The sequence below is a fragment of the Alosa pseudoharengus genome, unplaced genomic scaffold (assembly GCF_046254945.1).
Source record: "Alosa pseudoharengus isolate Yale_2024_CS ecotype anadromous, Long Island Sound unplaced genomic scaffold, YU_APseudo_1.1 YU_APseudo_1.1_scf_23, whole genome shotgun sequence".
Classification (NCBI taxonomy): domain Eukaryota; kingdom Metazoa; phylum Chordata; class Actinopteri; order Clupeiformes; family Clupeidae; genus Alosa; species Alosa pseudoharengus.
The window spans coordinates 7,819,346-7,834,861 of record NW_027468685.1 but is presented as its reverse complement, the minus strand read 5'-3'; the positions used below and the strand labels follow the sequence as shown (position 1 = coordinate 7,834,861).

General features: G+C 45.5%; 2 protein-coding genes across 10 annotated transcripts in view; both read left to right on the top strand.

Annotated features, from left to right (window-relative positions):
* The first annotated feature begins 308 nt into the window (after nucleotides 1-308).
* pygo2 (pygopus homolog 2 (Drosophila)) lies at nucleotides 309-4,759 on the top strand. 8 transcript variants are annotated; one of them, XM_076301235.1, is made up of 4 exons: nucleotides 309-399; nucleotides 1,218-1,283; nucleotides 2,085-2,137; nucleotides 2,295-4,759. In XM_076301235.1, the coding sequence occupies exons 2-4, from the start codon at nucleotides 1,226-1,228 to the stop codon at nucleotides 3,900-3,902; spliced, it is 1,719 nt and encodes a 572-aa protein (XP_076157350.1). In that variant the 5' UTR covers nucleotides 309-399; nucleotides 1,218-1,225; the 3' UTR covers nucleotides 3,903-4,759. The 8 variants fall into 8 exon arrangements, with proteins under 8 accessions (XP_076157350.1, XP_076157349.1, XP_076157347.1 ...); XM_076301234.1 differs by having other exon boundaries at nucleotides 311-399; nucleotides 1,125-1,283; XM_076301232.1 differs by having other exon boundaries at nucleotides 315-498; nucleotides 1,125-1,283.
* Nucleotides 4,760-6,611: 1,852 nt separating this feature from the next.
* cgnb (cingulin b) overlaps nucleotides 6,612-15,516 on the top strand; it is a 37,046-nt gene continuing 28,141 nt past the window's right edge. For both annotated transcript variants that reach the window (XM_076301229.1, XM_076301228.1), the window contains exon 1: nucleotides 6,612-6,787. The gene's annotated coding sequence lies outside the window, so the exon portion shown is untranslated. The remainder of the gene's footprint in view (nucleotides 6,788-15,516) is intronic.

Below are 15,516 nucleotides of genomic sequence, written 5' to 3'. Positions count from 1 at the left end.
TCCGTTATACGACCTAGTGCTCTGGTGCATCCACACACCCCTACGAAAATATGGCCTAGTCTGAACGAGTGGTCTAGTCTGAACTAGCCCACTTCCTTAACATTACAGGGAGAACTATGTCAAAGAATTTCAGCAAAACGTATTGAAATTTACATGTAACTACTTCTCATGTTACTAATGATTTGTTTAAGAGGTTTCAATTATTATGTAAAATGCAAAAACCCAATATATTGTAATAGAGCCCATTTCAAACTAAAAAGTTCAACCACCAACCCCACGTATTTCACTGATTGTAATAATCCCGGTTGCGCGTCTCCCCTGCCTGTCCGTCTTTGTCCAGCGGCGTCCGTAGGCCGTAATTAACATGGCCAATTTCGTGTTTGTGGATAAAATATAATTGTAAGTTTATTTGATATTAATTACGGAGAACAAGAGTGATATGTATGCAGTAATACAGGGGGAAGGTTCTTCGTAGCGGACACAAACAAGAGCAATATAGTAAGATGACTGCTAGCAATGTAAGACGGCTAGCTAGCTAGCTAACTGGTCAGCTATCTTGTGCTAAATTACTAGCTAGCTTGCTAACTAGCTGAAAAACATCATTGAATTAAACTGGTAATTTCACCGTCGTATCATCTATAAACGAAGATCGGGATTATCCCGACTCTGCTACTACATGCATCCTGTACACTGGATTCTTGTTTTCAATGATTGTGATTCTAGTTTGATCATAGACAGATGTCTAGCAAGCAGAGTTTACGAGGGTAACGTTAGGCTACATGGTCATACCAGCTTGCATGTTAGCCTAGCTATCTTACACACATCTGTAAGTGATCATATTTTCTAAAGAGGGGGAGTGTTCGACGCTTTGCTAACTAACCAACTAACTAGCTATTTGGCAGTCGTTTTCACCCAAAACCATTGTACTCGTTGCTTTTTTTTTTATCCATTGCGCTGTCTGACGTCTTGGCTTGGAGTTCATTTTTCTGGTTGTTAGATGGAGAAATAGTTCCCGTGACAGATATAATGAGGAATAGCTAACGTTATGTAGCTGCCATGTTAACTGAATTCATGGAGTAGCTTGGAGCTGGTAACGTAAGCTAATCCTCTGGTTCTTTGTTAAGATCACCGGAGTAGTGTTTGGACCCATTAAAGACGTGCTCGACAATTTTACACTTTTTCTCTATATGAACGGTGACATGGCACCGCACCGACAGTCATATTAATGGCTGCCGAATCGGGGAGACTACTGGCGGGACAAAGTCAAGGAAAACGAGGCAAAGGTAGGCACACGTCCGTCAGTCCATCTCCGTGTCCTTGCGGAATCTCCATTCTTGCTGCAGATTTTCATCTCCCTGTCCACTCGCTATCTGACTGTCCGGTTGTCTGTTTTCAAGGGAACTGTCTCTGGGTTTATGTCAAGCTAGCGTTACCTGTCTGCGTTGTCTACCTGCTTGTGCTGTGTCCGCTCTCCGTTCTGTGCCTGCTCGTCACCCATCCGTCCAGGTGTCCTCAACCCGCCTCACCTGGCTGCGTTTGCGGTAGCGACCAGAATCAGTTCGGTTCATACATGCAATGTAATTAGAACTGAAGATAAGACTGTTTGTGCTAATTATGCCTGGAGGTTTGCGATAATGGGTTTCCAGGTTACTAACACAAACTCAGCTGTTTCTACTGAGCTTCCCTATGGTACCAAGCAAAGTTTTGACTGGCACCATCATTTAATTTGGTCGTGCAGTCCGGGCATGGCCTGGTATCTATGAAGTAGTCAAATATTTAGACACTCCTGTTTTAAGCTGTGTCATTAATCAGCAGATTTTAGCCTAATATTGTAAAGTTGTGGCTAGGTGTCACACATACAGACACAGATCACCAATTGGAGTGTTTGATGGCATGTTGGCATGGTATGGTGGTGGTGGTCAGTGGGCTTCAACACGACTTGGTTGTACCTCATGGTCTTTCTATCACCAGTAACACAGAAGACAGCAGCTTTCCATCCAAGATCAGTGTCGATGGGGAAAAGATGCCTGTCTCATAATCTACCTACACTCACTTCCGATCCTTTCTCTTCCCTCTGTCTGAAGGTTCACAGATGCTGAAGAGCCCGGAGAAAAAGAGAAAAAAATCCAATGCACAGGTAATGCGAGGATTGCCTGTTGCATTATCATTCAGTCTTTTTTGTAAACCTACCAACATTCATTGTTCAGTAAACTTTTCCTGCATATCAGTTCATGCGCATGCAGTTCATAGTTCATGTTCTCGCTTTTCTGTTTCCTGTTTTCCCCTTCACCCAGCAGGGGCCGGCGGTTTCGCACCTCTCCGAGTTTGCGCCCCCGCCCACTCCCATGGTCGACCACCTGGTGGCCTCCAACCCGTTCGATGACGACTTCGGAGCCCCGTCCCGCCCCGGTGGTGCTGCCTTCCTGTCCAGCCCGGGGGCGAGTGGTGCCGGCGGGGGCTATGGGGGTCCCGGCCGAATGGGGGGCCCCATGGGCTTCATGGGGGGCCCTGGCGGGCCTGGAGGAGGTCCGCCTGGACGCAGGCCGCCGTTCGGTCCACCTCCACCCAACGCCGGGCCGCACCACCTAGGTGGTTTTGGGATGCCAGGGTTTCCAGGGGGTGGAGGAGGCGGCGGTGGTGGTGGCTTTCCCCCTGGCGGGCCGTCGCAGTTCAACATGCCTCCCAACTTTAGCCCGCCCATGCATCCTAGTCAAGGATTCAATCCCATGTTGTCCCCTGGCGGGATGGGGGGCCCAGGGGGCGGGGGACCCCCACATCCGCGCTTCGGGATGCCTCCGCAGCAGCCTCAGCATGGCCAGGGCGTCCACCCCTTCAACAGCCCTCCTTTACCAGGTGGAGGGGGTCCCCGGGGGCCACCCCACGGGCCTATGAACCCCATGGGCGGCATGCCAGGCGGGATGAACATGATGGGAGGCATGGGGGGCCCTGGAGGAGGAAACATGGTTGGGGGTCATCCGGGGTTACCCCCACAAGGACAGTTTCCACCGAACCAGGAAGGCCCCTACCCAGGCCCCAGTCCTCCAGGCAACGACGAGGGGAAGAACTTTGGCCCTGGTGGCCCCCAACCAGGCCCACCCCAGCAGCAGCCCCCTAACCTCAACCCCTCCGGCCCCCCGACCAACAACAACACCCCTGGGCCTTCCCCATCCTCCGGTCCCCCCCAGCCTGGGGGAGGATTCCCCGGTCACCCCGACGTCCAGCATCCCAACCCAAACACCCCCGGCCAGCCCTCTTCCGTCCCACCCCCTCCCAACCCCAACTCCTCTCCCACTGGCCCTCTGAATGGCCCTCAGCAGCCGCCGTCCAATCAGCATCCGCCGCCGAACTCCACCGGTGGCCCGTCCTCCAACAACTCTTCCCAGCAGCCTCCGCAGACGACGCCACCCAACTCCGCCCCTGGTCCCACGCCGTACAATCAACAGAACAGTGGCCCGGGGTCTGCCCCCATGGCTAACCAACCGCCCAACTCCACCCCTAACAACTTGCCCAACAACGGTGGTGGCAACACGCCTGGCAACAACCCCAACCCCCCGTCCAATTCCACCCCGACTCCCACCACCCAGTCGCCCCTGCCCCCTGGTCCCGCGCCCCCCTCTTCCGGTCCCGGCGGGGGCCCCCCGAAAATGGGCGGGGGGTCGGTTTGCCCCTGCGGCTTTTGCCTGTCCGAGGTGCACGACGACCAGGAGGCCATCTTGTGTGAGGCGTCGTGCAAGCGCTGGTTCCACCGCGACTGCACGGGCCTGACGGAGCCGGCGTACGGGCTCCTGAACCGCGAGGACGCCGCCATCTGGGCCTGCGACTTCTGCCTCAAGAGCAAGGAGATCCAGGCAGTGTACGTACGACAGGGGATGGGCCAGCTGGTGGCGGCTAACGAGGGCTGAGAGAGAGAGAGAGAGGTTTGTTTGTGTGTGTGTGGTGCGGTGGCATTCTGGGATGAAAGAGGAAGATGTGATGGAGGCTTGTACCAGCTGGTTGGGGTGCGTGAGGAGAGGGAGAGGTAAGGAAGAAATGGACTTTCAGCAGCGATTTTCTGTCTTTGGCCTTTATTTTGGAACGCTCTACGCCTGATTCTCACTAATGTTGTTTCTTCTCATTCTGTAAATAAGCACTTTGGGTGTCTCTTTTTAAAAAAAAAAAAAAAACAAACTAACATAATTTACCGTTTCATTGGCAAGTCCAAACACATTGTCTGTAAATTATACAAATCAAAAGCACACCGGAGCTGTCGTGTCCTCTGGTGCAGCACTGACATCAACGCGCTACCTCACACGCTCTACAAACTCACCAGCCCAGACCAGACCAGACCACCAGGCAAGGCTGTGTCACACTGTCATTCTTCCCCTCCTCTCTCGCTCCTCTCTCAACCAAGGTTCCGGCCTCCCTCTCAGCAATCTCTCTCCCAGTTGTAGCCCACCTTGCACGCCTCCTGTGAAACAGCATAATGCAGAAGCAACCAATCTGTAGATACTCGACCATTAACTCACCAACACACCAACAGACTTCCCTCTGTCCACTAAGGAACATAGTTGAACTGAACTTTGAACTGCAAAGGCAAATGTTCCAAGGCTCCTGCAGTCACAATGGATTGTTTTCTTTTGTTTTGTTTTTGTTTTGTTTTTCATTTTAAAAGCTCCACCTTCAGACATGTTTTGTCTGGCAGCGAGAAAAGCTGAGCTGGCAGACTAACAATGGGGATCGGTGTAGCATGTAGTGAAATCAGTCATATCATGTCATATGTGTATAGTCTTTGGCTTGCATGTGAACCAATGCAGTAACTTGTGTTTTCTTTTTTTGTTGGTTTGTTTTTCTTTTGTTTTCATTTTGGGCCTTTGCTTTGAGCAGGGTCTTGAAGTAGACCAAATAACTGGATGAAAAAAAAAAGAATTCTCCAAACTCATCTTACTGTCACTGCGCAAGATGTTTGTATTTTTTTTTAATATACGTTATTTTTTTAACATTTCTGTCCAAGTTGCCTTTCTCTTAGCTGTTCTTTTTTGGTACTGATATCTGTGCTGTTCTATGTGCTCTTCTCTGGCGACCTCTGGTGGTTTGGAGGTGCAGTTACATGCGGGGTGGGAAGAGGGATGGTACTGTAATGTGCTCAGAAGTAAAGCGAGTTTTGATTTTGTATGACTTTGTCCTTTTTATGTGTTTGCTTTTTTAAACAACAACAAAAAAAGTGTATTAAATATGGTAGGGGTCGGTCTCCAATCTTTTTTCCTCTACTTTGACAAAGTGAACATGGCGAAGAGCTACTAATGGCTATATTAGCTGTAGTAGCATGCATTCACATAGCTGATCTCCACCCAAAACAGAATAAGCTTGAATAAGCTTCCTATGTGTTCCTTTCAACTCCTTTACCTTCTCTGTGTGTTCTCTGTTTGGAGAGCTACTGACAGCTTGCAAGTTACCTGTTGGAGACCCGGGAAATGTAATAGTATCCGGTGGTAGTATTAGCTCTACAAGTGCCAAGATATTTTGCTGGAAAGGGAAAATCCTATGTGTCTGTTAACATTGCGTATTGTGAAGGCATCTGTTTCAATCAGCATTTTCTGGTTTATATGCTAGGTGGCCTTGGGATTATTCCCCAGCCATGTGTAAAATATAAAGATGTGTAAAAATTAAATTGAAATATTTATGTCAGTGGACATCTCTGCTGTACATTAGTTACCTGGCACAATAAATAGAACATATCAGTTAATTGATATTAAATGTAATTTGAAGTTAAGATGTTTTGATTGACAGGTATGATTGGCTGGCATATTTCAGTGCTATTGATGTAATTTTAATGGTGCACAGCATGTTATCAATTTAGTCTTAGCTGTCAAATCTCATTTTAATTTTCTCATTTGCACAGTAAGTAGTGAACAGAGTCAGGTGAGATTTAGGGGCGTATTATGCAATCAGTTTCCTTGGTAAGGAGTCCACACTCTAAACGACATTTTTTTTTATTTAACTTATAATAAGGGACAGTCACATTTGCTGAAGTATTTGTGTCATGTTTGGTATAAAGTAGAAGGGTTGCACTGGTTGAGAAGTAAGAAGTCTATGAACCAGTTACATTTCCTGTAGCCTAGGCCTATAAGTAAGCTGGTAATAGCCTATTTCTATGGAGACCCGTTTTTTTTCACTTTGGAAAGAAACAGCCACAAACTAGGTCACAATTCTGAGATACAAATGTTAATAGCCTACAAAACGTACATTTATCTTTACATTGAGACTTCTCAATGTTGACTTGTTTGAGGCCGTTTTTCCCAAATGGCAGAAACGGGCTTCCATATATGTGTAGCAACAGAAATGTGAATTTTATTATCCTGGGTGTAGATATTACAGGTGAATGTGTTCAATCATCCATCACAGGTATCTTGGCTTTCAATAGACAGGTTTGGTATTTTACGTGCTACTATTTGCAACACTATCTTGATTTTGAATTTTCTAGCGTGTATTTTTCTAAAAGGCAATATTCATATTGGATTGACATCAATAGCTATCCAATAATCAGCTGCACGGGGAGTTGCTCGCGCAGCCTGCAACTATGTCTTGACCAATCAGTAAGCCTGTGGGGCGGGCTGATGGTTATCTGACGCAAAGGCAACAGGTTGTCCATAGGGAATTTTCCTTGCTGTCAATATTGGAGGTAAACTAATCGTACTTCTAATTTCGTAATTATTGGGAGTATATTATTGCGACATTAAGGACATTAAAAATACCTTCTATACCTCCGAGTGGCGACTTTTGCAGTCGGAATTTACTGGTAATCTCACAGGTAAGTTAACGTTAGTGTGCTTGGAACAGCAATGTTTACTTAACAACTTGTATGCTTTGTGTCGATTTGACCACCGCCGCATGTTCATTGGCTTTCATTAGCCTAGGTAGCTATTTATTGGGAGAAATGTATGTAATTGAATTGTCTGCATTTCTTTAGCTTACGAGTGCATTATGATTGCGGCGAGCAGGGGGGAGAGCACCTGTTGCTTTGTAGTTTCTCGTCGCTGTCTCGTCGGAGACCAGCATTTCCTTATGGTAGTAACGTTACTGTGAACAGAAGCTACAAAATAATTTTCAGCCTGTCTTTATCAAGGCTGTGGTATTTCTTTAGAACAAACTTGTATAGCCTGAAGTTATCTGTTAGCTCGTTTAGCTGTTCAGTGTGGCAGTGCGCCCTATAGCTCATTGTAACAGCAGCTCTGCAAATGATGCGACAATACCGTAAAGGCTACTAAAATGGATATTGCATGGTAGATAAAAGAATGCCTTGCTGAAGCCAATACTGAGAGATCTTCAAACGTTAAACGCAGAGGCTATATTCCGCTAGAGTTCCACATGAGAGGCTTTTAGGGGACATTAATTGCCCCTTGTACTTGCTCTCTAAGTGGCATTAGAAAGATAATCCCATGGCTTGGTTATCATTCGCTTTGTAGTTCCCCCTGCCTCTGTTTCTGTGCTGACCGGAGCTCTCATGCAAACAACGGTAGTTTCGCTTCTAGACCGATACTGACCGACCGGGTGGGTGGGTGTGACGCAACCAGTTCTCAAGACGCCGAGGGAAACTTGGAGGTTAATCTGTTGCAAAATAGATCTTCATATTCACTGAGTAGGCCTATAAACTTGGATGTGGGTCCATCCATCTCTCACAATTGTTGGTCTATCTTTTTTGGCCCTGCTGCTGGAAAGAAGTGACCCCTCAAGTACACTTTTTGGAGGTCAGGTGTACTCAGGCTCCAGGTTATAATTGTGGATTTAGCCTTGTGTCACCTGACAAGCACCCTTGCAAATGCTTTTGTCATTTAGGCCTACTGACACAATAGCACAGTTGCTACCTTGCCTCAAGGGCCACTTTCACTCCTTAGTTTGAGATTTAATTTGCTGGACGACTGAACTGCTTAATTATCAAAAGACCTGTGGCAGCTGTAGGCTATTTTTTTCATGAAGGCATATGTTTTGTTACTCTTCTGAGGTCAACCTGACCTGACCTCTGCCAGATGATATAAGTGGTATCAAGGATGGCAAGGATGGTCCATTGATTTGAGTTGGAATGCTCTTTTTTGGCCCCTGGACCTCTTAGTCGACTGCACTGCATAGAAAAACTGAGCTGTCATGACTTGTATGTGATATCACAACCAGGTCAAAGATTTGCCCATCTTAAGTTATATCAGTTAAACCAGATAGATAATGGGGGTTTAATTGCCTTTGAATATTTCTTAATTCACATGAAAATACATTATATTTGCTTTAGTGTTCTGCCTCCGCTTATATAATGAAGTGTGTGAGGCTTAATTGTAGTCAATGTTTCTCTCTGTACCACTGGGAAAGTTTTCTTGTTTCCTGTGTTCTGGAGGGACTATTAGCGATCAGCAAAGCTCCTTAGTCAGGTGGCCGCCCACGTGTAGTTGTTTTTTAACTACGCATTATGTTTTCTAGTGAGTGGTTGCTAATGCTTTAATGAAGCAGGCTAGTCGTAGGCTGAGCACTAATGGGTCCAGGTGACAAAGACAGCAGTAAGGTTGCCCATTCATGACTCTAGCTCTCCACAGCCACCCCCCCCCCCCCTTCAATTGTTGTTTTGAACTAAAATAAGCTCTACCAAGTTGGCCGAACCAAGTTTGAGAGGGAGGTAGCCCAGTCAGATAGAAGGAATATTGGTGCATATCAATTGTTCATTTAAGCTTCAGGAAAGCATATCGAGAAAATACCTTCACTTATACAATGATTACAGAGAAAAATCAAACATGCATGCTTCAACCAAACACAGAGACTTCTAGACTTTGTTTCACATTTGTTTTGAAAATAGTACTGGGTGATCCGATCACAAACTGCATTTCGTTGTCTCTGTACTTGTACTCTGCACAATGACAAAGTTTAATCTAATCTAATCTAAAAGTGGTAAGTTCTAACAATAAGTGTAAACATTCACCAAGACACATCTGTGATCCGATCACTCAAACCACTTGCCAAGGTGGTCTGAGACTCATTTAGACCACATATCATTTGTAATGTAAACGCTACGCGTTCTGATGCATCACAGACAATGGAAGTTCCAATGAATGTGATGTTGGCAGTAGCGGAGTCAAAACACAAGCGGTCAGCAATGTCTCTGGCTGTAGCACACCTTGAATACATGTGTAAACAGCAATGTGTCTTGGCTGACCACTTGTTATTGAATCATCCAAGACGCAAAACAAGAGTAAGCAGGACCCAGTTTGCTCCTACTATGGCCCTCTATGTGCGAAGATATTGCTGTATCATAATGGCCCTCTATGTGCGAAGATATTGCTGTATCATAATGGCCCTCTATGTGCGAAGATATTGCTGTATCATAATGGCCCTCCATGTGCGAAGATATTGCTGTATCATAATGGCCCTCTATGTGCAAAGATATTGCGGTATCATACAGTAGCCCTGACCTCTGCAACAAATAGGCTAGCTGTCTGGAGGCCTGGAAATAGAGATGGAAGGAATTTGTAAAAATGATGAAAGAATGAGAGAGCACTCAAGAGTGTGCGTGTGTGTGTGTGTGTGTGTCCATGTGTGTGTGCGTTAGGGATGGGCGATATATATCGTCTGCGATAATATCGTGATTGTTGTTTTAACGATGTGCAAATTGACATTATCGAGTATTTAAATTACTTATGGGGAAAAAACACTCAAAATCACGCACTCAAAATCACGCATTGAAGACTCATACATTCCCAGGAGTTGTAGGCCTATTGACCTCTCCAGAATAAGTCCCGCCTCCGTAACTTCCGTATCCATCCAACGTTAACTTACTTAAATTATTATTTCAAAAAATCCAGTGGAAACTAGATGGCAGAAGTGTGTAGGCCAATCTGCCCATCAGCTTTTTCTACTTTGTCACCTACAGAGTTTGACAGGTACGATCTTTCAAAACGCCATGTTATTTCCCATAGACAATCCACGCCCGGAAGTTGGATGGATACGGAAGTTAGGAGGCGGGATATATTCTGGAGAGGTCTCTCCAGAATATATCCCGCCTCCTAACTTCCGTATCCATCCAACTTCCGGGCGTGGATTGTCTATGGGAAATAACATGGCGTTTTGAAAGATCGTACCTGTCAAACTCTGTAGGTGACAAAGTAGAAAAAGCTGCTGGGCAGATTGGCCTACACACTTCTGCCATCTAGTTTCCACTGGATTTTTTGATTTTCGGTGCCGTTTGAGTAGTATAGTCTATAGTGTACTACTTAAACGGCACCGACAATCAAAAAATCCAGTGGAAACTATATGGCAGAAGTGTGTAGGTCAATCTGCCCACCAGCTTTTTCAACTTCGCTACCTACAGATGTTTTACCGGTATGATATTTCGAAACGCCATGTTATTCCCCATAGACAATCCACGCCCGGAAGTTGGATGGATACGGAAGTTACGGAGGCGGGACTTATTCTGGAGAGGTCTATGCGGGAGAAGCCCCTGGCTGCAGCAGAGCAAGTGTCACGTGATCACTAGTGCGCACAACATTGTCACACGCATGCCAAATGTTTATTTTGTGCAGCGAGAGTAGCCTACTAGGGATTTTATGCGGCTACTTCTGTTCAAGTAGCATTGATGAGTCACGTTTTCTCCCACACGGTATTATATGGAGAGAAAACATTAGCCTTTGAGTATTTTAATAGTCAGTTGTAAACAAATAACTATTCTCATGTAACTCTTTTGTAAATGGACTGAAGTTCGCTCTAAGTATCTACGTTTACCGATTATGCTAACCGTTCTCTATGGGAGTCTCATATACATCTCTATGGGATTTCTCATATACATTAGCCATAAGATAACACATTAACATTTAACAAACATTTCCCAACTCTGAACTCACACTATATTGACTTTGCACTCATTCACTCCTCAGCACTCATGACCCCCCCCCCCCCCCCACACACACACACACACACACCTACATGACTTTTAGCACTTTTACATCCCTTTCCCTATGCTACAGACCTTTTATTTATTTTCTTATTTCATCACACGTCAACACACACACACACACACACACACACACACACACACACACACACACATCTGACTTTCTCCAACTTTTGCACATCTCCATAGAACTTTTTATTTATTGTTTTTGATTTCTCCTCCATCTATCTACCCATGTCCTTGATTGCCTAGCCTTTCTGCCCCCCCCCCACCCCCATCCCCAACACACACACAAAAAAAACACACACACTTACATCATCACTGTCATCACCACACATACATACAGCACACTGCTTGCTACAGTAAGCCTCCTCTACATACTTGCTGCACACTGCCCCCCCCCTCCCTATACACAGCACATTGTCTTCAGGATCTTCTCCAACATACATCCTCTACATACTTACAGCACACTGCCCCACCTACCCACACACACACTGCACACACACACACACACACACAGTCACTGCTCCACTCCCCTCCCGCCCACACACACATCTTCACTGTCATCACTCACATACATCATACATACAGTACTCTGCTTGCAATAGTAAGTCCCTTCACCATACTTGCAGTACACTGCCCCCCCCCCTCTCCTCTACATACACAGCACATTATTTCATCAGGAAGCTTCTCCAACACACATCCCCAACATACTTACATACTTAATTTCACTGCATTTCTTACTTCCAGTAACTATATGCATGTGACAATAAACTTCCATGTATCCTTGTATCCTATTAGTTTCTATTCTGTAACTTGGAATGCTAGCCTACATAATTGCTCTTAAACTGCTCTTGAACTTCAGCTTCAGACTTTTTCTTGGGAAACTGTTAGGCCTATTCATCTTCTCTAATGTAGCTGGCTTACCATGTCATTGCCACACACACAAGTGGGGGCAGAATTGGAAATGTGTCATAGAGTGACAATGCATTGGTTGATTTGGTAAAAAAGTCACAGGTTAGGTTATTGGTTATTATTGTAATGATGCTATTCATAAATAATGAGCTGTAAAGTAACTCAGACTTTAACAAAAACAATGTTTTAAAGGATGTCGACTAATTATCGATATCGTCAAAATCACAAAAAAATATCGAGATATTATTTTTTGTCCATATCGCCCACCCCTAGTGTGCGTGTGTGTGTGTGTGTGTGTGAGTGTGTGAGAGAGAGAGAGAGTGAGAGAGAGAGAGAGAGGATACTCCAGCAGGGTGACATTCCTCCTTGTGATGACAAAGTATGAGTGTATGGAGCTGGGGATTATGCCGCTGTGTGTTTTCTAAACAGCGCAGACTCTCTCTGTTAGACCAGTTTCATACGGCTGCAAAGTTTGAAAGGGTTCTGCAACCGAACGTGAGTCTGCAGTTTCATGAAGGACAGTTGTCTGAGCAGTTGTAGGCCACTCTGTTGATAAATACAGGAATTAATGACAAAAATATCTAAAATTTTGATGTCATTAATGAATAACTTTACCTTCCTGTAAGGATGCACATTATAGGCACCTCTGTCTTGCCATTTTGCCTTCCCCATTTTTTTTTTATCATGAGGAAGAGGTATCACATAAATGATAGATGATATGGCACAGTCCTGTTCTGTCTTTAGGTATTCTCTCTTGCATGGCTTTAAGTGTAAGACAAGTACCTATTTTTAATGCTTGGATGATGGAAGATAATCAGCAATTTAGTGTTGCTGTCATTCGGTCATCTCCAATTGAACCTAGCTAGCCTTGCCCTTCCCCCGTGCACTCTGCCATTTAGACTATATCGGAGACATTTGTTTTCTGCACTGAAAGGGCACCGTCTAGTAGTACAGTCTTTTTACAATAATAATTGTAATTAAAATAATGTAATTATCGTGTAGCTTTTTAAGTCATCAATCTACTTTTGTCTAGAGGCTACACTAGAGTATTTCAACAAAAAAGTTATTGTGTGCACATCCCACCTTCTGGCAGGTGCAGGACAAAAAAACCTACTCAAGGGAAAAAATATATATAATGTCATCAACACTGCTTTAGACTCCCATATTTAATGTACAAAGGCAACGTTTCGACCCTGCTGGGTCTTCTTTTGCCTGAGGACAGAATTGTTGAATGTGTTCTTCTTTTATCTCTATCAAAAGAAATCTTTAGAGGTTGGTCTGTGCCACATATATCACTATTTGATTACTTCAAAAGTGCCATACGGAATGAGGATGTGACTTCCTGTATGTTTGAGTGGGATGGGCCGTGGTGAGGTTTAGTCGTTTGAGTTAGTGTTTATCATTTTAGAGGCAGTTTCCAATATGAGTACTCTCCACGTGGCATCCGCGTCATCTATTTTGTTTTGTAATGCTTCAAGAGGACTGTGCAACGTCTCCATCAGGAAAACATCTCCTTCTATTTCCTCCTATCAAACAGGTGGCACATAAAATAGCATTGCCATCCAGCCTCTATCCATCCATCCATCCATCCATCCTCTCTCTATCTTTTCCATTGTCTCTGGCCTTCTCCCTAAGGCTGAACAATTATCGCATCGCAGTCGCCAGTCACAATATGAACCAACGCAATTATCTAATCGCAAAAGCTACAAATAATCATGCTCAGTTAATCTTGTCACATTAATGACTTAATAATGTCATCCTCCTTGACTGTGCCACTTCTGATTGGTGAGCTTCACAGTCAATCAGAAGTGCTGTGCCTCCCACGCACCAGACTCGCTTAGTAATCAGCAGCAGCAGCAGCACAACTTAAAGAGACATTTGGAATATTGAACTGAATCAATTTTATTGACATTCACAAATCGCAATATCTGTCTGAAAAATCGTAATGAAATATTTTCCCAAAATAGTGCAGCCTTACTGGTACCTCTCCCATCTTTACATGTCTTCATATTTCTCCCCCATACCAATCCATATCTCACTCTCTCTCCTCCGCCCGTCTGTGGGTCTCTCTCTGCCCAGTACCCTGCTTCAGACCCCCTCCCCCCCCCCCCCTTTACACCACCACCACCACCACCCCAGCACCACCCCATCCCTCAGGAGCCCCGTGGTCCTGGTCCCCATTCCAGACACGTCCCCCCTGTCTTCCCTAATCCACTCCTGGGCCCCGCGCCACCCCGCGTGAAGCCACCGTACGCTACAGAATGCATGCGTGGAATGCCGGGAATGCTGGCCGAGACAAAGGCTGACTTTGAGAGGCTAAAGAGCCGCTCTGCCGGACCAAGGCACCGGCTGTTACAGTGTAACCCATCGGCCAACTTTTACCGCCCCCCCCCTCCCCCCCTCCCACCTACCCTCTTATCATTCTCATAGCCCACCACTGCCCTGTCCTGCCCCACCTGCCCCAAGCCCTGCCCTTGCATGGGGTATTGATTAATCGGGCGGGTGAGTTATTGATCGGCGGCCAATGCAGCTGAGCAAACAGCCCTTCACACGGATGAGTGACCTTGCAGGCCCCGAAACCATGGGCTCCCTGCGCAGGAATGCAGCCACCGACAGAGAAAAGGAGAGGGCTGGGTGCAGAGAGAGAGAGAGAGAGGCAGAGAGAGAGAGAGAGAGAGAGAGAGAGAGAGGCATTGGGAAACAGAGAGAGAGAGAGAGAGAGAGAGAGAGAGAGAGAGAGATTGTGAAAGAGAGAGGCAAAAGAGGTCAGTGAGGTTGAGGCAGAAATCAAAGATGGGGAAAGCTCAGATGTGGACTCACTTTTCGATATTACCCGATACATTTTCCACTGTATTGCTGTCATGTCATAGTAATAATCCTCTACAGTCTACTGCTTAGTCCTCTGTAATAAAGGAACATGACCGCAAATGACAGTGTAATGAGGATTGATGAGAGAGAGAGAGAGATGGAGAGAGAGAGTGAGTGAAACTTGGCATTGAATGAAGGCTGAAGGGAACAATGCAGAACGGCCAGAAGCTAGCGTTGTGCAACACAACACACAATAGCTGCCACACCTGTTGACACAATGGCTCAGTTGTGGACACACACACATGCACATAAATGAAACATTTGTTTTGATGGCCAGGGGAAATGGGTCACACTCGTATAGGTTTGAGATTGCATAGATTTCAACCTAAACACCGTGCCAGTTAAAAGGACACCAGGCAACGTTTTCGTGTTAATTACTCATCTTTGTAAGTCGGTATATGGTTAAATGACTCATTACAGGGCGAATGAAGACTCTCTCTTGATTTGTCCTCTGGGGAATTGCATGCTAGGCACAAGTTCCATAACTCTTTCCAATAACACAGCAAATCCCAGGGCCAATTTTGAAGTCGAGACGCATGACTACTACTACAGCTGCAGTTCCATAAAGAGCCCGAAGCCATAGGAGGCCTTTTTTCTCATGTACTGCGTTGCATGCATTAGAGGGATAAGACTGGCACACTGCTATATGCAAGTGCAGGGCACAGACCTCAAACTGATTCAACTCTGGAGAAGTTCCCAAACACATGGAAGAATGCAATCTTTTCTTGTGATCTACCTAAGCATTAAGGTGTCCCTAAACATGGACAGAGGCTTCAAAGGCTACGTTCTGATCCAGACCTTCTGGCATCTCTCTGGAAGAGGCTTGGACAGAG

What these genes read in the sequence shown, in the direction of transcription:
- pygo2 (XM_076301235.1), top strand. Translation starts at nt 1,226, where the DNA reads ATGGCTGCCGAATCGGGGAGACTACTGGCGGGACAAAGTCAAGGAAAA. An exon ending in TCAAGGAAAACGAGGCAAAG is followed by an intron (nt 1,284 to 2,084) that starts GTAGGCACACGT and finishes CTCTGTCTGAAG; the next exon opens with GTTCACAGATGCTGAAGAGC. An exon ending in GAAAAAAATCCAATGCACAG is followed by an intron (nt 2,138 to 2,294) that starts GTAATGCGAGGA and finishes CCCTTCACCCAG; the next exon opens with CAGGGGCCGGCGGTTTCGCA.